The sequence below is a fragment of the Rattus norvegicus genome, chromosome 5, assembly GCF_021556685.1.
Source record: "Rattus norvegicus strain SHRSP/BbbUtx chromosome 5, alternate assembly SHRSP_T2T, whole genome shotgun sequence".
Taxonomy (NCBI): Eukaryota; Metazoa; Chordata; class Mammalia; order Rodentia; family Muridae; genus Rattus; species Rattus norvegicus.
Window position 1 is genome coordinate 75,294,184 of NC_141538.1, and position 21,576 is coordinate 75,315,759.

General features: G+C 40.4%; 1 protein-coding gene across 1 annotated transcript in view; it reads left to right on the top strand.

Moving 5' to 3' along the window:
* The window catches only part of Rad23b (RAD23 nucleotide excision repair protein B), a 37,874-nt gene extending 18,976 nt beyond the window's left edge, over nucleotides 1–18,898 (top strand). The window contains 7 exon segments of the mRNA NM_001025275.1: nucleotides 952–1,220; nucleotides 7,230–7,285; nucleotides 10,027–10,154; nucleotides 11,285–11,420; nucleotides 12,383–12,510; nucleotides 13,216–13,404; nucleotides 17,565–18,898. Of these exon segments, the coding sequence (NP_001020446.1) occupies nucleotides 952–1,220; nucleotides 7,230–7,285; nucleotides 10,027–10,154; nucleotides 11,285–11,420; nucleotides 12,383–12,510; nucleotides 13,216–13,404; nucleotides 17,565–17,678 (1,020 nt within the window). The 3' untranslated portion in view covers nucleotides 17,679–18,898.
* The last annotated feature ends 2,678 nt before the right edge of the window (nucleotides 18,899–21,576 follow it).

Genomic DNA, 21,576 nt, shown 5'->3' on the forward strand with positions numbered 1-21,576 from the left:
ATAAAGCCACTGGAATTATTTATGGAGTCTCTGCTGTAATGTAATCTAAAAGGCCCTACCTTTAATAGCACAGTCAGATGTAATTTCTGCCTTCCTCATACTGGTTTGTCATAAAACTTTAGGGTTTATGCCAGGTTTGGTGGTACATCATGTCATTAGTCCCAGCACTCACTGAAAACAACAACAAAGACTTTAGGGTTTAAATACCTGAGTTTGGGAGGGACCAAACATGGAAAGCACTCTTGGTAATAATGAAAGCAAGTTTAAGTGGATGGTCAAAGTTACTTTATCAAATTAGTCAGTGGTGGATTAAATGTGAGTTTCCTCCAAAGTCACAGAATAACAATAGCAGTGGGAAATAGTGAAATGGATAATAAAAATCTAGTATAGATAAAAACGGAATATTTTTCAGTTCTAAAGAAAACTGAAATCACAAAATTTTCATAAAAATAGACTTAGAATTAAGTTATGCTGAACTCAGTCTCAGAAAGGAAAAAAGGATGTTCTCCCTCATCAGTGCTAGTCTGTTCTGTATACGTTAGCTGTACACCTTAGCTCATGGAGACGTGTGAGTCCTTACCCGTGTTGCTTTACAGCAGGAGGTTTTCCTCCTAAAATACAGCAGATTGTTGGGCATGTTCATAGACAGTCTACTTCACACCCCAGAACTTACTTTGTGAATGCTTTTATGTGGCAATGTAATCTTTACAGGTACAGTTAAGGTGTATAAGTAAAGACTTCGATGGACTGTCTAATGCTAATTGCACTTGAGAGCTAAGATATTTAAATTTCCATAGGTACTTTGAAGAGTAGTGAATTGCTTTCATTTGCTAATGTTGATCTTTTATCATCCGCTTACAAAATGATGTTCAGTTTACTGGTTATTAGGCTGATTGTGTGGCTGTTGAAGTCCAGTGATACCTTATTTACTTTGTTGTTTGACACATCCAGCCCAAAGCAGTGACATCAGCAGTGCCAGCTACAACCCAGCAATCAAGTTCTCCCAGCACCACTACAGTCAGCTCCTCCCCTGCAGCAGCTGTGGCCCAGGCTCCAGCTCCCACCCCTGCTCTGGCTCCCACTTCCACACCTGCCTCCACGACTCCAGCCTCAACTACAGCATCTTCTGAACCTGCACCTACTGGTGCAACTCAGCCCGAGAAACCTGCAGAAAAGCCAGCACAGACACCAGTGCTTACTAGCCCAGCACCAGCTGACAGGTAAGGACTACGTTTAAGAATTACATCACAAGTAGCCATATTTTTAATTTTTAAGAAACAAGCTGACTACTATGTTACATCTTTAATTTCTAAATGAACTCTGAATCATGTACTTGTGTCTGTTTTTCATGTTTGTGCATGTGTATGTGCACACGTGTGGAGGGTATAGGTTAATGTAATGTGTCTCTATTGCTCTCCACCTTACTTAAGACAGGGTCTTTGGCTGAATCCAGAGCTTGCCAGCTCAGCTAGGCTGTCCAATGAAGCATTGGGATCCACCCCTTACCATCCACATTGCTGAGGTTACAGGGGCATGCCTCTGCACCCTACTTTGACATGGCTTTGGTGTGGGGGGGGGTCTAAACCAATTTCTTATGGCTGCCTAGCAGGCTGTTTATCACCTGAGCTATCTTCCCAGCCAGCTTGTTTCTGTTTTGATAGTTTACTATTAATAATATAGGCATAAATTTTTATGTAGATTTCTATATTCTAGATTTAAAAGTTTACTGGAAAGCTACTACTTATTTTGACTAGAGATGTTCAAGAAATATATATTTTAAAAAGAATAACTATAAAGCAGCCAGTCATTTTTATTTGTTGTGTGTGGCCATTGTTACATATGAACAGAAGCATCCTTCCATATCAGTAACTCAGCTGCTGTGTTGCACTATATTTTTAGTTCTGGCGTTTGTTAGTTCTGATAGGTTTAGAATAGTGTAGTTAAGATCTTTGGGTGTTTTCCTCATCTATAAAATATGGGTCAAAGTTAGACAGTCTAAAGCAAGTGGGAAGTGGCGTGTGTGCAGAGACTGCTGAAGAAGAGTCAGCAGTGTAGCTGTTTCCTCTGATGCCTTTTGTTGAGCCAGCAGCTGTGAACAATGCAGACTCATTTATTCAGAAGTGCTGTCACAGGAGATGATTGGCACCTGTGGCTTTTGTATAACACTCTTAGCCACCGCCTCCTCGGCAGAGCTGCTTCCTCATTACTTACTGCCGAAGTACTGCTCACTGAACCTGGTAAATCAGATGAGGAGTGGGGGAGGGATTGCAGTAAGGATTATTGAGCAGGTATTTTGGACAGGATTGTGGTTTTGCATTTGATTTTTTTTTTTTTTTTTTATTTGCTTGCAGGCGGTGGTGGGTCGTTCTTTATTGATAGTGACAATGGCCAAAGCAAATGGTTCAGTCATAGTAACTTGCCTAAAAATCATAGAAGAGATTTCCTGCCTTATCTAAAATATGACTTCTGTTACTACTAACCTGAAATGGCACTAATACACTATTTTTGTTTTCTGACTTAGTACAACTTGTAAATAACACCAGTAGCAGGAGCTATGTGAACTTGGAGTCAGAGCCTGTCATAGTGGAAAATGCTTTAAAGCCATGTTTGAAAGCAAATATTTATGGTGTTCATGACAATATACACAAGTTTGCCCCTCATACAAGGATGTGTTCCAGATGTCCAGTGGGTACCTGCTATGCTGGGTTTGGTCCCCCCCCCCCCCCCCCCCCCGTAAACATGCTCCTGGTAAAGTGATCAGGCATACTAAGAGATTAATGACTAGAAATTAGCACAATTAAAAAAAAACTTACTGGAGGGGTTGGGGATTTAGCACAGTGGTAGAGCGCTACGCAAGGCCCTAGGTTTGGTCCCCAGCTCCGGAAAAAAAAAAGAAGCTTACTGGGATAAAAGTAGCACATGAGCCAGCTATTGTGGCCCATGACTAATCAGAGCACTCCAGAGGCCGGAGCACAAGGATTGCAACTTCAAAGTCAGAATGGGCCTACATAGTCAGATTCTGTCTCAAAGAAAAAAGTTGTTTGAGGTGAGCCTAGTTTTGCATGCCATTAATCCCAGCACCTGGGATGGTTCTCTGAGTTCCAGGGCCACCGGGGCTATGTAGAGAAGACCCTGTCTCCAAAAATAAGTACTTTGAAATTTGTCACTCTGCACCTCTTCCATCCCCAGTGCCATTGAGAACATTTATCCTGGCACTTACAGGAAGCTTCTCTGCTGTGTTTCATTCCTCAGCATCACTACTCTTGTATTTGGGGCCTTTATTAAAATTAAAATAAAGGTCTCATAAACACGATACTGTGGCACCTCATCAGTGGTTTTGGTAATTGAGACTACAGGAGACACACATATAGTATGGATATAATGGACACACGGCGTTCGTGACTCGGGTGGAAGCCGACAGCACAGTATTTCATCATACTGCTCAGAATGGCACACAGCTTGAAACAGCTTCTGAGTTGCTTCTTTCTGGAGGTTTTAGGGGTTTTAGAAAAACATGAGTTATGGGACACTTTTGTTTTAAATGTTCTACTCCCAAATGTGGCTTCAATGTGTGACCTAGTCAGCTGTGTTTTGGAAGAGTCTAGAATCTCCTGTTCCTTGCTGAGAAAATAGCTCAAAGCTTAAGGGACATTGTAATAGTTTCTTGTGTTAAACTAGAATACTTTTCTTTCAGCGTCTGTGGCACCGTTGCCTAACTTAAACCTGTTTCCCAGTATACAGCTAGGATGTATTCTGTTCTCTGGAAGATCACCAGAGTTGAGTTAAACCATTTCATCAAAGTCTGTATGTAGAAAGGAATTTAGGAATTTGACAAATTGGTTACTCCCACGATCTAGATATTACAAATTTAATGTCTTTAGTTAGTAGTGAGTGACTTTCTTAATATCTTCACAAAGCTCACAGTATGAATATCTCATCTGAACAGAATATTAATGTGCTAATTAGATTAATTTTTTTGCCTAAACTCAAGCTGTTCATCATTCTAGCGTGGGTGGGAGGTGGTCATGTGGCCCTACCCCAGCTGAGGAGTTACTGGCAGTAGATGGTTGCTGGGGAAGGGAGTCATTTTTCTACGGGTAGGGGGCAGTTATAGCCACAAATGGATTGTCCAAGCTCTAATGGATGGCATCACACCCAGGGGCATATAGGCAGTACTGTTAATTCTTTTAATTCTCCCAAGAGTAAGTTAGGAAAGGAGACTTAATGATCTAGGAAAGCAGACTGTAGACTTCTTTTTTTGTTTGGGATTTTGTGGCAGGGTTTCTCTGTGTCCTGGATGGAACTCATTATACAGAGCAGTCTGGCTGGAAACTCAGGTATCCTCCTGCCTCCGCTTCTTGAGTGCTGGCACTAAAATTGTCTATGCTTCCTAGTTGGACTTTATACTCTAGCTGCTACTTGAGTGTCATCGCTGTTCAGGAGTTCTATTATATGTGCTGCTGTAGCAAGCACTTAGCTACTTAGTCTTTTTTCTTAATTGTGTATCTTCAGGGAGTATGACAGAGGGTCTAGAAGACAAGACAGATGTGTCCTTTTAAAGCACAGCACTTGAATAGGCGTTAGGAGCTATACTGGAGGCTTCTTCTCCATCACTGCTGGCCAGGTGTTTTGTTTTCTATGATTTGTTTTGTTCAGGTCAGTTTTGGTTTTCAAAGGCTACCTGTTAACAATATAGATTGTGGTGTTGATCACTGCCATTAAGAAACTGCACTTGTGGGCTGGAGAGATGTCTCAGTGAGAGGACCTGGGTTCAGTTTCATCATTTACATAGTGGCTCACAATCTTCTGATGCTCTATCTTAGGGCCTTCTAAGGCACTAGTCACATGTGTAGTGGTGCATAGCAACATATGCAGGCAAAATACATTAAAATCTCAAAAGAGAAAGGAAGGAAGGAAGAAAGAAAGAAATTCATTTCATTTGTGCTTTGTGAGTCAGTATTGTTGGCCAATGACACATTAGTCAACTCAAAATTTATCTTGGGTTCTGTCGCTGAAGTAGGAGCAGGTCTCCTGACTGCTAGAGTATAGCAGTAATCTGCCACACCGTTAGTACTTTCTGACATGTGAAAGTGGCCGTGGAATGTAAGCCAAGCTATACAGCAACATTGTATATTTATTTTCTTGGAGTAGTCTTGCACAATTTCATTGCATTTTTGTATGTGTGCATGAACATCCTTGGCATTCATGTAGAATTCAAAGTACAGCTTGTGGGAGTTGGTTCTCTCCTTGTTCCCAGGAGTCAAACTCAAGTCCTCTTGCTTGGGGTGGAGGGCAAGTCTTTCTGGTCTGAGCATGTTTATTAATGTATGGTCTGATACATTCAGTAATGAATGATTGATTGTCTTTATAATTAGGAAGAAGTGGTAAGACTGAGTCAAGATTGAGGAATAGTATTTTAAGTATTGATTAAATGTTGATAAATGCTTCATCATCTGGAGGTGGGAAACAGGGATTCCACATTATATACTAACAAGAATCAATTCTAATAAAGATTCCATGTTAGATAAAGTTAGAACCTAGTAAAGGATGAGGGGAAATAAAACATGTTAGAAACCAACTACACCGTGTCTTATTTGAGTTTGTTTTGGCCCACTAGGTGGACTGCTAAGCATTTGTAGGAAAATGTTGACATAGACCTGGGCTTATTAACATGAAATAAATTTTAAGTTAAACTTTAGAAACTAGTTGGGAGGGTATGTGTAGTGGTACATGATTACAGTTCTAGCACTTGGGAGACTGAGGCAGGAAGATCACAAGTTCAAGGCCAGCCTAGGGAATATAGAAAACAAAATAAGCTCTATACAAGCAAAACTAAGATAGTTCTTTTTTAAAATAGAAAACTGCTATATTCGTGGTTGTCTCGGTTGTAAGAGCCTTTTGAAATTTTTTGTCCTCCACATACTTAATGTTTTAAGAAGTAACTTCCTTGTGGGTGTTATGCTTGGTACTTTCCTGAGTGCATTGTTTCTGCTCTTAAAAGTTGGAATGAGGGATGGTGAGGAGGTGGCTCAGTGGATAGAGGCACTGGATTCCAAACCAGACAACCTGAGTTTGATTTACTTGCCTGGCCAATATGGTAGAAGAGAACCAGCCGCCGCTCATTGTCCTTTGCCCACTGTGTATATTGTGCCTATGCAGACACCTATGAACACAAACACATTTAACTCAAAAGCTGAAATTGGAGAGAAGTTTAAATGTATGGAGTGCATGTGATAATTTTTACTCTTACTGTCACTTTAAAATTTGTAATAGTGGAGCTGGTGAAATGGCCTAGCAATTATAAGCACTAGTTGCTCTGGCAGAGGGCCTAGGGTTCAGTTCCCAGCACCCACATGGTGACTCACTCACATGGTCTATAACTCCATGTCAAGGAAATCTAATGTCTCTTCTGACTTCCAAGGCATTACACATGCGGTACACATATCTACACTCTGGGATATGAAAATAAAGATTGTAATTACCTGCTACTTAATATCATAAATATTGTACACTGAGCATAACTTCAACCTCCTTTAATTGCTCCTCCCATTTGTCCTCTTCATTCCTCTAGGTAGCTTCACATCAAAGCGATTGTGTATATCTACTGTCAGCAGCTCCATGGTGTTTTATAATCTTGTTCGTCAGCCTTTTAATTTTGAACTTCATCGATTTCTCAACAGAACAGAAATTTGCATGTCTGCATGCATGTTTTTGCTGGTTAACCTAGGACCTTATGCCTAAGGTTTTCTTTAGGTTAGCATAGGATCTATACAACCACCTCTTTTTGCATATGCAATATAACTTGTATGCCTTCTTTCCCAATTAGTTGTTGAAAACTTTCATAGAAAACCTCACTGAAAGACGTGGCCACCTCACTTGGTTTATGTGTGTGCTCCTTTATCAGATACTACTTTCAATGTTCTGCTGCTGCAGCTTGTTTTTCTGGGGTAATTTAGCTGCGGTGCTATTTTCATTCTTAGAGCAAGAGTTTTAAGGGTGTTACATTTATAGCCTTTTGATGTTGTTTGCATTGATGAATTCTCAGAAGTCTTAAGATTGAAATTTTTTCATTAACTATAAATCCTACAGGTACAACTTTGGACATAACCTCTTACGAGACTGGATTGCCCACACACTTTAATACTTAAACATATCCTTTAGAAATTAGTAACTATAAAATGAGTTATGCAAAACTTTTTGAAATGATTTTTTTTCTAAACTCTTTACAGTACACCAGGAGATTCTTCTCGGTCAAATCTTTTTGAAGATGCAACAAGTGCCCTTGGTGAGTGTCTTAGAAAACACCTTGTCAGATGTGCAGTGTCATCTTCTAGACCACACTGACAGTGTGAGCTTCATGACCACTTACAGTTAAGCTTTAAAATGATTTACTTATATCGTTAGTACTAGAGACTTTGATGTATTCTTTACTGAATTCTTTAAAATCTCTTCTTGCGGTTAAGTACCTCCTTTGAAGCAAATTATTTTCCAATGTGAACTTTATGTGGTCTTAACAGGTTTGGTCTGTGGATGGCCTATTACAGAAGGCCTTGTCATTTTCTTTTGTGTACCTCATATTTGCTTGCTCACCTCCAGTCTTCATTCACCTTGCTGTCTTTCTAGATTTCCAGCTGCCTCCTGTTGCTTACATGGGCACATAGTAAAAAGGTCTTCTTGCCCCAGTCTTTGATTTGACCTGTTTTAATAATGCTTTCTCCTTTCCCTTCATCTCTAAACTGTCAGCTTTTCCCTCCTATGATTAAACCCCTGGAGTACGGTTAATGTTTTTATTGTTTATCCATGTTTCTGTTTTGACATAGTAGGCAAAAGACTGGGATAGTTGAAGCTGTCTGTTTGACTGGGTTCTGGGCTTCCCAGCAGCAGCAGCAGCAGCAGCAGCAGCAGCAGCAGCATTCCAATGGCTCTAAAAACCCTTGGGATAACACATTGGTCCTGAATGAACTACTTGGGCTTTAACTCCTTGATACCCTCATCGTATGTAGTGACAAAAATGTAGATGTTTTAAATAGCCTAAGATCACCTGGGTATACTAAATTCAGAATTTCATCTTTGAGAAACTGTCCTGGGACGACACTGCCACCAAATACTTTCAGTAAACATCCGTTCATGAGACAGAAGGCATACTATACTTCATACAGAGGAAGCCATGAATTATAGAGAATTGTTATAAAGGCATTGGAAGAACTAGACAAGAGGAGTACTTAGAGAATGTTAACCATTCTGTGGTTCAGAGCTGGAGCCAGTTGGTACTTGTCCCTAGTGTTACTAACGGTTCTGGTTGTTGCCAGTATCGCCAAGATGGTGCTGTTGAGCAGGAGCCAAGTAGATGATGCCTTTTGTTGTTGTTGTTGTTGCTGCTGCTGCTGCTGCTGCTGCTGCTGCTGCTGCTGCTGCTGCTGCTGCTGCTGCTACTGGTCATGTTTTTACTTACACACATCTTAAGAAGAGGCATATTTTGCTCATGTTTCAGTCTGTAGGAAGCAAAACAATCTATGACTTGACCAAGGAGCCAGCACACAGGAATGCTAGTGCCCCTTATATTTAGCCTTTATATCCCTGGACATTCCACGGCAGCTTTATAATCCCTGGGTCTCTGCTCTGCTGAATTCGTTTCTTTAACTTCCCACTTGGCTTTTGTGATCCCATTCCTGTTCTGTGTATGTCTCAAACCCTTCTTCTCAAGCACTCTAGTAAAATATTGTTCCTGACTAATTATGTGCTTTCCATGGTTCTGGCTTAGGCTATAGTTAAACATTTAAGCTGTGGGAATGGCGGAATACCATGCATGTGGGATTCCCACATGAATTAATGCTACTCATTTCCCTCTGAACTTGCAGACTTGTTTATGTAAACTTCCAGGGGGAAATCTGCAACCTTACAAGTCTTTGTTCCCTTACTTGCTTGCACCAGTGTGTTTGCTGTTGTTCATAGGTGACAACATGGCTGCTGGTCACTTAAACTAGAGGACAGAGTTGGGGGTGGAGAAGGGAGACCATAATGAATCCACTTTCTGACGTGGCAATGCAGTGGTGCCATAACACAAGTGGGAAAGAAAATAGTTTTACAGACAGGTGAGTTGAGAGTTGAGGGAGCAGCTCTCATTCAGGCAAGCTACTGTCATCAGGGAGGGTTGGGGATGTTAGTGACTCAGATACAATACTTGCAACCTGGTCTGAAATTGTAACTTTTCCAACCTTTGTTTCCCATTAGTTTGAAAAATACAAGGTGTCAAAAGAAAAAGATAAAACACAGTCTTACTGCACCAGAATTGATTGTTTAAAATATATATAGCAGTGGACTTGGTTTTTTTGTGCAATAGCATTTTTCTTTATGCCTCATACTGTCCTTGAACTTGTGTAGATAACACTGGCCTTCAACGCACAGCAGCAGTCTTCCAAAGGAAGTATAAGAATGATCCCCAGGTGCTGACTCCCCTGTCTCTTATTGACAGGCTGCCTTCCCTGACCTGTAAATTCTTTCTTGTATCTGTACCTGGTATTTTTACTATGCATATAAAACCTCCTAGTTTTCTATTACTTTTGTAAGTTACCAAAGTTATCTGGCCATTTTTGGTAGGTCAGAACCTTTGACCTGAATTTTGCTGCCTGATACCAAGGAAGACTGTATGTTATTTGGAGACTTGGGAGAACCTAGTTCCCTTTCACTTCTAGAAGCTTGTAGACCCCCTTCTCCACCCGCAAAAAACAGCAGCAGTGCTTTTGTCTTTATTGTCTGTAACCCTGTTTCTGTCCCACTTTACTTTTAAGGACCCTGTTGATGACATTGGGCCCACCTGAAAGGTCACTTCCCTTTGTCATACATATTTATAGATTACATATTTATAGGTTCTGGGAGTTAGAATGTGACGTTGACTTACTACATTGTTAATCGTCTCTGCCTAGCATAGCAATATGAAACACTAACATCATGGAGTCAAGAACTATGAGGAGAATGTTGAATGTTCCTGTACTTTTCTCCCCCATTGTTCCCCACACACCTGTTTAGTGACAGGTCAGTCTTACGAGAATATGGTAACTGAGATCATGTCAATGGGCTATGAACGAGAACAAGTAATTGCAGCCCTGAGAGCCAGCTTCAACAACCCTGATAGAGCTGTGGAATATCTTCTAATGGTGAGAACCGTGTTTTACTTTTCTCTTTCAAACTCTTGAAATTAAGGTTTTAATAAATGAGTTAACAATTCAGTGGAAAGCATTATATGCTGGATAGTTCCCATCCCCACCCAATATTGAGATTTTGCTATCAGGTAACCTTCTGGAAAAGATTCTGAAATGATTTAAATGATGTGAGGTGAGTTAGGAAGTGACTCTTGTTTGGGGTAGTTGGTGCCTTTCATGCTAATGAAGCGCAGGTGAAGGCAACTCTAATTGAACAGACTGATACCTTAGGTCTCTTATGAAGTACTTAGAGCAAAATTAGTTTTCCTCTGGAGGAGCCAGCATTAACTTTTCTGTCTGAGAATTTCATGCCACATTCTGTACCCTGAATCTAATTGTCTTGTAACTCCATGTGAAAAATAGCTGTTTTGAATGCCTGTAGTGTAGCCCCTGTTAGTCACTGCTCTTTCTTCCTTATGAAAAGAAATTTGGCCTTGGTTTAATAGGAAATGAACTCATTACCATCTGTTAAAGTTAAAAATTTGATGGATTTTTAAATGCGTATAATTGTGTGCATCAAATCTTGTGCATCAAAATAGAAAATTTGAGTGTACCTTTTAAATTGTACTCATTTCAAAAGATAAATGTTTGAAACATACAGAAACTCAAAATATAAACTATTAACATTACATACCAATTTGTCCATCTTTGAAGTTTTTCTTTTTATGTGTGGCACTTTCTAGGTGATACTTGTTTAGAAGCATTAGATCAGTAGAGGAGACTTGGTCGCTTATCCACCAGTTGCCTGGTTTGTGTAAACACAGTCCTTTGTTTCACAGAATGACAGATTATGAAAACCTCTGCACCAAAAGTCGCCTGGAACCCATGGGCATTGAACGCCTTAATTACTGATACTCTTAAGGGTTCATTTGGACATGGGTTGTGGCTGTTACTGGACAGTGCATCTGTCACTGGAAAATTCTGTTGAACAATGCTCCCTTGCACTACAGCATTGTATCTGGGCTACTTGTAAGATTCGTGTGTGTGTGTGTGTGTGTGTGTGTGTGAGAGAGAGAGAGAGAGAGAGAGAGAGAGAGAGAGAGATTTACATTGAGATTGATTAAAATTTGAAATTGTGTTGGCAGGGAATCCCTGGAGACAGAGAAAGTCAGGCCGTGGTTGATCCTCCTCCACAGGCTGTGAGTACTGGAACTCCTCAGTCTCCAGCAGTAGCTGCAGCTGCAGCGACCACAACAGCAACGACAACCACCACTTCTGGAGGTAAAGTAGCTGTTAGGTGGAGAATGGTCTTTTAGTGTAAGATTGTTTAATGTAACGTACTTCACTGGTTAAGATTCATTCCCAGAACACTTGGATAAGCTTTGTTTCTTCACTCAAAGAGGAGAGATTCTCTGGCTTTTAGTGTATACCAGTGTTATCAGAGCTTACACTAGTAGTTCACTCTGGAAAAAATGTGTATTCACAGTTTGAATTGTTTGACTTTTGAGTGGATGTCTTACCTTGCTAAGAATTATCATTTCAGGCAGGGTGTGGAGGCACACTCCTTAATCCCAGTATTGGGAAGCACAGGTAGACACACATCTGAGTTTGAGGGAACATAGGGAACGTAGTCTTCGCAGCAGAGTTCTCAAATGGCCAGGGTACATAGAGAGACACGGCAGTGGTGGTGGTAGCAAGCTGATTTCTAAAAAGCTGGGGTTTTGTTTTTTTTTTTTTGTTTTTTTTTTTTTGTTTTGTTTTGTTTTGTTTTGTTTTGTTTTAGGTTGATAGCTTCTTGCTCTCATTTTGGCAGTTGAGACTCATGTAGTGCAAAGAGGAGGCATAGCTCTGACTCAGATTTATAGGATGCCACCTCCTAGGTAACTGTGGTCCCTGAGTCTCACTTCATTATTGTACATAATATAGGACTAGATATCCATAAACATGCATGTGTTTCTTATTGTGAGCACAGGCAATAACATGACAACCTTTTATTTTGATATAGGACACCAGCTTTTTTGTGATGGTTCACAGGGCATGGTGGGTGGGCTTGCCTCTCAGCAGTCTATCCTTTTGCTAGTAGAAAGTAGTATAACTTTTTAGAGCAGTGGTGGCAGGCACATTGGAGTTTGGAGACCTTGTGACTTACTTTCTCTATAACACGAGAACTTAAGTCATTGTTCAACTACCTGCTGTTACATATACTTACTGTTTTTGTTTTGAAATGTTTGTATATATTTCAGGCCACCCCCTTGAGTTTTTACGGAATCAGCCTCAGTTTCAACAGATGAGACAAATTATCCAGCAGAACCCCTCCTTGCTTCCTGCTTTGCTACAGCAGATAGGCCGGGAGAACCCTCAGTTGCTGCAGGTGACTCATCCATATTAATTTGGAAAATGGGCTTGAATGTTGTTTTATTCTGTACTACAGGTAAACCAGAGCCTGTGTTCTAGGTAGGCATATTGAGGAATGAATCGAGATAAAGACTAGTCAGCGTGCATTGCTTTAACTGCTTACGTTAGCAATGGGAGAGGTTGGTTTCCTCACTCAGATTTCCCAGGTACATTTATGTGTTAGGGAATCCGAGAGGCTATTTAATTTTGTGACTTGCTTTTCATGAGCTTGCTACTAGTGGACATTGCCTCTTAGAAACTTACCTGTGGGCATGCTTCATGCCCAGACCAGAAAATAGGCACAGAATAGCCTAGTGAGGAAAATAAACTATACATGAAGAGTAAGCTCTCTACTTAGGCCCGTGGTAGCTTTTCATTGTTGGTTTTTGTGAGTGGAGTATTTGAAAGAATTTGCATGCTCTCTTTTTTTTACATTTCAGAACTGTTGGGTTTCTTTAATAATAATGTAAGAAATCACTTAAAACTAACTTTCTGACTCTTTTAGACAGAGCTGGTCTGAAATTCAATTTCCTATAGGACTCGGGCATGCCTAAGATGATCTGTTTCTGCCTTCTAATAGATGAAATTAGTGTAGTTCCTCGCGCCTGGCTAATCTTTTTCTTGTTTTTATTTAGGAGTAAGTAATTATGTGTTATTTCTTCTGTTTTTTACATCACTACAGCAAATTAGCCAACACCAGGAGCATTTTATTCAGATGCTAAATGAACCGGTTCAGGAAGCTGGTGGTCAAGGTGGAGGAGGAGGTGGTGGAGGTGGTGGAGGTGGAGGCGGTGGAGGAATTGCAGAAGCTGGCAGTGGTCACATGAACTACATCCAAGTAACACCTCAGGAGAAAGAAGCTATAGAACGGGTGAGTTTAGGTACAGTTGAGTTCCTTGGTCACTGTATTTACACCACTCTGCACCTTGGGCCAGTGGCTCCTGCTGGCATGCAGCTGTGGCATTTTTCTGTCCCTTGCCCCAGGGACTGCGGTAAAGACTTAACTCTTAGCCACATCCCCTACGTTGTCCTTTCTTGGCTCCAATAGCAGCAAAGTACCTTCTTGAGTAAATCAAGTATGACTGTTAATTGGCTAAAGCACTAAATATTATAACTAATTCAAAATCATTCGTTTTTCATACTTCAGATTTTACTACTGTCCCCAAAATGTTAAATATCTATATGAATTACATGTGAGTAGTGTATAATCAACATGAGAGAGACACTAACTCCTTATGTCCTAACAAGTGGACTGGTACAGGCTTGGGCCCTGCAATAGCCTACCTTGTGATTCTTTGATCAGTAACTCCATTTCTCCCTCACTTTTGACATTGTTTTCACATTGTTATGAAGTGTTTTGAGATGGTAATCAGATAGAGCCCTGTGTTCACAGAGATCTCTGCCTCTCCTGCTGTGAGATTAAAGACGTGCATGCCCATGTCTGGCTTTAATTTTCTTCTGTACTTAGGCTTCAGTTGGTTTCTCACTGTAGCTTTTATTTTCTCTGATTTTTGTGTTTTGTGGTGTTTTCTAGATCATTGCTTAATCCAGGTGAAAGGTTTATTAATTCATCCAAAGAATCCACAGATTGCCTTTATGTGTAGGGCTGTGATCCCTTGTGAGTTCTTTTGGTATGGAGTATGCCAGTCTGCCATTTTGCCTGTGGATATCCATGTATCCCAACACCATTTGTTGAAAAGACTTTGAAGGTATAGGTTCCTATAAAAATGTCAGTGGTGCATGGATGTGTCAGGGTTGTTTGGGGGCTTAGTTTCAGTCCTTTGATTTATGTTTATCCATAGCCACCCAGGCCAGTACCTTACTCCTCATTCACTACCTTTACTGCAGATTTCTAGTTTCAGGCTTGGGACAAGTGGTCTGAAATAAGAAGTGCATATTTAACATACCAAAGTGTACCAGGCTTCTCAGGCCCTGTCTGTCTCAGGGCATAGCAGGCATACCCCACCATGACCCCACCATGGGCTGTGCTTCCTCTCACACAGGGGCTCTTCACTATATAATCCAGACGTTTTGGTTCTCTCCCTTTCTGCATTTCTCCTCTCTGCATTCTCTCTCCCTCTTTCCGCCCATCTCACCAACACTGCCCTCCTGTCTTCTATCTGCATGGCAACTTCACTGACCCGCCTGTGAGATTGGTGAACCTGCCTGAGAGCTCCCCCCAGGTTGAAACCTACCTTTATACTTTAATTTGGCTTGAATCGGCTCATTTTTCTGGCAGAGAATAATTTATCAACAAGTATGAAAACAAAGGGTGTGGAGGATCCAGATCCCTCATTCTTCTGTGTAAATCTCAGATCAGCTTGTCTGGGATAGAAGTTTTGGCTGAGTTTTTCTATTCTACTTATCCTGGAAATGGATATGAGGAATGTCCTGAATCTCTTTTTCCCCTCTTTGGTTTTTGAGTTTGTCATTGAGGCAGTCTTGATATACAGTAGCCTGTGGGGGCTTTCAGCTTGGTACGTGGGTGAGGATAACCTTTAAGTCTTGATTCTTCTCCATCGTTTTGCAAGTGCTGGGACTGCAACATGTAGCACTGTGCCCCCTGAGACCTTAAAACCGTCTGAGTGAGATGGAGCAGCATTGTGATCCCAGCACCCGGGAGCTGTAGCCTTGAGACTGACTGTGTAGTAAGATCATTTCAAAACAAAGAAACAACTTAATGCTTACCAAGGCTTGTTCTATGGTATACGGTAGCTATGGTAATTAAAAATTAAAAATGTGTACTACATTTGAGTTTATTCCTAAGAGCTATTCTTTTTGATGCTGTTGGGATTTTTTTCTTCTTAATTTCAAAATGTTCACTATTAGCTGCGTAGAAGTACAGCTTGGTTTTGCACGGTGATCTTATAGTCCCCTAAACTTGCTAAACTCATGTGTGTGTTTATTCCCATGGAGTTCGCTGGTGAGGGAAGTTCCCCTTCAGTGTCAGGGTGTGAGGATTGTCTCATAAACGGTTAAATACTTTTTCTAAGTATCAAAGGATCATCTTCCATTCTTACAAATAATTTATTCTATGTAGAGGAACATTTGCATTCCTGGGATAAAGGCCACTGTCCATTAAATAAAGGTGTTTTGTTCAGTTTCCTAATATTTAGTTGAGGGTTTTATACCTGTATTCATAACAACTATTACTTTGTAGTTTCTCGGTCGTGGATATCTTGTTTTAATACTGGGGAATTGGGGCCTCACAAGAGTAAATGGTGTTTACTTTTTAAATTCTTTTTGGAAGAATTTAAGAATTGGTATTGATTCTTTAAGGAGTTGATAGACTATCAGTTGCCATTTGAACCTTCATTTTTCTTGGGGAACTCCTGTGCTTACGTACTTCATTACACCTTTCCTTTGTCAAAAAGGTAGGAATTGTTCTAAATTTATTCCTTGAATCTTTAGGTTTCTTTGCCTCCTGGTCATCTTAAATGTTTGTCAGTTAATGATCTTTTTGTGGGTTTCGTTTGTTTGTTTTTTGTTTTTATCATTGAAAGATATTTTCTCTCCTGAAGTTCCTGCCCTCCACTCCAGCCACACTCTTTTCAGGTGGTGTTTTGTTTTGTTTTAAATGTTACTGATTTTCTTGTTAATATTAAGTGGTTAGTTTTACTCTTAATTTATTAAGGTTGATCCAATTATTAAAGAAACACACATGTATCCATATATGCACTGAGTATTTGAGACAGTAATATGCTCTTATTAAACATTCTCCTGTTGTCAAGACTAGTTGCCTTATAGTGCTGGTTACTTTCTTTGATTTCCTTGTTGGTGCCCTGTCTGACTGTACCCTGTGACTAATAGTGGTGCAATTGAAGTCCTCGGGTACAGCAGTATTGCTGGTTTTTCTCTTCTGTGGTAGTTCTGTTGGTTTGGTGTATTTTTGGCCTCTCGTTATATCTGTCTATCATTATGTTTTCTTGGCCCCCTCCTTTTAGTTGTAAAAATGTCCTTCATCTCTGGTAACAAATTTGTCTAGTAACTAAAGCTATTCTAGTTGTCTTTTGGTTATTGTGTGACTTTAAGTCTCAGGTTTATGTCTCACCACAGTATGTCATTGAATTGTTCCAACTCTTTCTTGTTACTTCAGCTACCCTAGTTTTAATTTGTACACAACTTAACTCTTAACAAATTCATTTTTGAAGTTTTCTATTTTAATTTATAAATAGCTTCTTGTGCTGAATTGGGGTTGGGTTTTTTAGTTTGTTTTTTGTTTTTGTTTTGTTGTTTCCAGTTTTTAATAGTCTTTCTGTAGTCTGTCAGAGAAAGGCTTTGAGACAGTTGAGGGAGGTATTCATCTAAGAAATAATGATTCTATATAGTAAATAGTTGATTTGAAGGTTTTAAGGGCTTTAGTCGAGTTTTTAAATGAGATTCAGTAACTGATATTGATGATTCAAATATGCTATAAATTTAAGCATAGTTGTCTTTATTTCGCAATACATCATGGTACTGTAATTGATCATCCACTTTTCTACTATAAAGTGTTGATAAGGCAAGGAACTGAAGAGCAGCATTGAAATATACAGGCCATGTTAAGCAATGCAACATTGATTTTGGAATGTAAAGTGAATGATATATTTGATTAAAAAAAAGAAATGAAACATTTGCTTTTACAAGAAGTTGATGAGCAAGTTAAGGTATTTCCACATGCTCTCTCCCTTTCTTAAACCTTCCCTTACTAAAGCCATTTGATATCCATATTTGTTTGTGCTCATTTACTTTTAAATCAGGACAATTAACTACTGGTTTTTAGTGTAGGTACCAGAGCATACTTTTAGCATAGAGTGCCTGTTAATTTAATCTCCTTAACTCAGAACAGCATTAAATAAATATTTTCGATTGTTATAATGTTCTCTCCACCCTAAGAGTGTTGAACAGTGAGTCCAGGTTCCAGTGAGACTGACCTTGTGTGATTTTGTTGAGCGTTTTCCGTGGTGCTGTTTGTCGCAATCCCCAGTATGTAAGCAGACTTATATCCACCATAGTTGATAAGCTGGATTTAATTGCTTCCTTCTTTTCCAGTTAAAGGCATTAGGATTTCCTGAAGGACTTGTGATTCAAGCATACTTTGCTTGTGAGAAGAACGAGAATCTGGCGGCCAACTTTCTTCTACAGCAGAACTTTGATGAAGACTGAAGGGACTCTTTTGTACCTCACACTCACACCAGTGCATTACACTAACCTTGTTCACTGGATTGTCTGGGGTGACTTGGGCTCATATCCACAATATTTGGTATACGGTAGTAGGTTGGTGGGGTGGGGGTGGGGAGCTAGGCTATAGGGCAGGGATACATACAGTGCATGTCTGCTTCAGTCAGCAGATGCTGCAGGTCCACACAGTGTAAAATACTACACAACCAAACACCGCCTTTACAGGGCTTTATTCTTCTACGCAGTAGGTAACTTTTCCTGGGTTTCATTCTTTCTAGTGTACTAGATCCAGAAATTTAGTGTGATGCCCTGCTTTCTCTTTTCTTTGACTTAACATTGGTTTCTGAAAGAATCTTTGCTACCTAGAATCTACAGTCTGTTTTATGGCAACACTGGATAATGGCTTTTTGAAATTGAGGGGGAAACATTGGAGCATCTGTAAACAGAAATGCCAAATTATTGATAGTCATTGTTGCTGCTTCACATGAGTATGAAATTGATGCAGAAGGAAGCCCATTCTTCATGTTCAGTGCTTAGGGTGGGGAGGGCAGAAAGGGGGCTTTTTCTTAAAATGAAAATAATTACTGCTATTTTAAAATTTCTTGATTATTGAATGTGAGCCCCTCTATCTAACATGATTTGAGAAGCTGTACACTTATAGGCAGAGTTATTTTCCTGTTTACATTCTGTGTTGTTTGGGGGATTGGTAGGTGTCTGATTACTGTTTACTTCACTGTTGTGTTGCAGTAAAAGACTTAAAACAACCATTGCATGTTTGCTTTCGGTGTATCCCTTTGTGAAATTAGCACTTTTGGGGCCAATGAAGAAACTTTGCTGCATTTACTCCCTTTCCCTCCCCTTTCCTCAGTAGAAATGTGTTTGATCAGCAAGTTGTGAGTCAAACTGCTGCCTTTAAAAACACCACAAAAGCTGATTCAGTTCAAAATGAACGCACATCTTTCAAAACTGGGTTTCTGATACTTGTGGATGTTTTTCTTTATTAGATAAGAATGTATTGCCATTAAATCCATTAGTATTACATTGCTTTCAAAGAAAAGGTGGGTGGAACTATAATCCAGCATCTTTTACTGCATTCAAAGATGGGAGCAAACTTTTGTATGGTTGGGAGATGTGGCTGGAAAGTACTTTGGAAAATATACAATCAAGCTATTTCGTCGCATATTAAAAGAAAAATCTCAATCACAGTGTTGGCTTTTATTTGGAATTTGCTCATCTTGCTTTTTCTTTGGAAACTCCGTCATTGGCATTGTTATTTGATTGTAAAGAGGGGCCCAGTATCAGCTTGTTGAATTTGTCGAATCTTTTACTGAACATAAATGTTCAATAGACGTGACGCTTCCCACCATCTGATGATGATGGCTTTGCAGACCCCCTGGACAGTCTCTTGTCCCGTGCTCACCACCGCTTGGTGATGACTCTTAAGCTTTCTCATTGTGTGCTCATAACCCGTTCATGAAAATAAATGAAACCGTGATTTTCCTTCATGCTGTACCATGTTTAACTTCCATGTATTTATTCCGTAAATGTGGTAGGAAGTTGGATGTTGTATTGCCCCTGTGCTTTACAGTGGATCATGGGAGATGATGTCTTAGGGGAATGACACAGATTACAGCATTCTTTGAGGACAGAGCGGCAGTGGGTTGGGAAGACGGTAACACATTTCAAGTGGCATAGGAGAATGCTTCCATTTGTCTGCCTGCTCCTTACTGCTCAGAATGTTAGCATAAGACGACACAGGAAGCTTGTAAAAATAGCAGCTGTTGTTTCTCCTTGGAAAGTGACAGCAGAAGTTGGTGGCATGGAACTTCTGTCCTTGAACATAAACCTGCAGATAGTAGGAGTAATGATTTCCCCAGAGGACAACAGGGCCAGTGTGACCATTCCTTCCGCAGCAGAAACACCATCCATGAGCAAAGCGGCTTTTGTGCCTGTTGCTGTTACTGCTGAATTAGATAGTTTGGGTAACTATGTTTAACAACAGAGGTGACTTGGACTTTTGGATCTTGTATTTGAGATATACTGGCATCCTTATTTTTGTTGTTTATCTACTCTATTGGAAATAGCTTGAATTCATATTTGTACGATTATTTTGCCATCTTCTAGTCAAATATTTTTGTTTCGTGGTTTAAAAGTACTGAAATGTTCCACCCTGTTTTCTTGTACTAGATGGCTAGGATTCCAGAGAATTGACTATAAAGTATTTTCAACACACCTGATATTGCATTTCTCATTTTTTTTTTTTAAGATTTCTATACAAGGTTAGATGGGAAGTGATGTTGTTTCCATCACCAGTATTTGTCCTCAGTAGAAGCTGATCCTGCCAGCTGCAGGGTCATGGTTCTCAGCTAGCACATGGGCACAGTGGTGGAATACCTGATAGGCTATAACTCACAAAGGTTCATGAAGGCATTTAAATTAATAGATGGCACAGAATTACCAATTCCTCCGTTTCCAGGACCCAGCCCAAAAGTGATAGCACCTCTAACTTGAGAGCAGAGATTGCTTTCTGACAAGTGGGCTGATCACACTTTTTTTTTCCCCCAGAGCTTGGGACGGAACCCAGGGCCTTGTGCCTGCTAGGCAAGCGCTCTACCACTGAGCTAAATCCCCAAACCTCTGATCACACTTTTTTATTTCCTGGTTCAGGCTGGAAAGCAATAGCCACACAAGTAAAATCTGGTTTACTACTGCATGCCACAAATGGTCTTTACCTTTTGTTTTTTTGTTTTTTCAAGACAGAGTTTTTTTTTTTTTTTTTTTTTTTTTTGGTTCTTTTTTTGGTTCTTTTTTTGGTTCTTTTTTTGGTTCTTTTTTTCGGAGCTGGGGACCGAACCCAGGGCCTTGCGCTTGCTAGGCAAGCGCTCTACCACTGAGCTAAATCCCCAACCCCAAGACAGAGTTTCTTAAGTAGTCTTGGCTGTCCTGGAATTCACTGTATAGATCAGGCTGCCCTGCCTCTGCCTCCCGAAGGCTGAGATTAAAAGTGGCACAAGGCACAGACTTGACATTTTTAAACAGTACTGAAATCAGGTTCTGTGGGGTGGGAATAAACACGTCATTGTCCTTGTAGTTTTGCTCATTTAGCTGTTAAGTGCTGGTGAGGTTTGCTGCTGATCACTTGGAACAACTGGAACAAAATAGCTCCTAATTTGTCACAGAAAATGTTCAACCTTTCCTGCTCTCTGGCTGTGCTCCCTCTGGTTTCTATCTTGCCATGCTGAGACATGACTTAAGGTCTTCACTTACTTTGGCTCTCATGTGGATGTCACAAGCTCCTAAATCCACTAGGAGCATCTTGAGCCTGGTATGTTAACCTTCTGGCCTTGGGTTGCTTTGAAGTCTCTCCATTGACTCACGGTCCTTGTTCTTGGAATAGGATGATGAGAATTGGTCCCAAGCACACTAGCGTTAGTAGGTGCACCTGGAGATAGGCCAGCAATCACAGTGCAGGATGAGAGACAAGAGCAGAGCGGTTTGGCTGCTTTGACTGCCTGGGTTTCAGGGTCTTTTTCTGCTACTGATTTGCAGAGGAAATGGGGAGTGCACTGATGAGGTGGGGCAGAGGCTTGCACTTGCCAAAGAAGCACTGTCGGTAATGGGAACTGCAAGGAGGCTCAGGAATCTATGGAGCTCATGTGACTGTGGTCTCAGATTATGTTCTCCCCAGGGTCCTGAGACCAAAGAAGACTCGGTGTAGTGTGGTCTTTGCCATCCTAACATCCTCCAGGAACACATGGAAAAGCTGTCATCCAGGCTTGTGCCTTCTGCAGTCAAGCTGTTTCCTGTTCAACTGCCTTTAAATGGCTTTGTTTTCAGGGCTCCATTCCTTGGATATATGATGGATAGCATTTCCCCGTGGGTT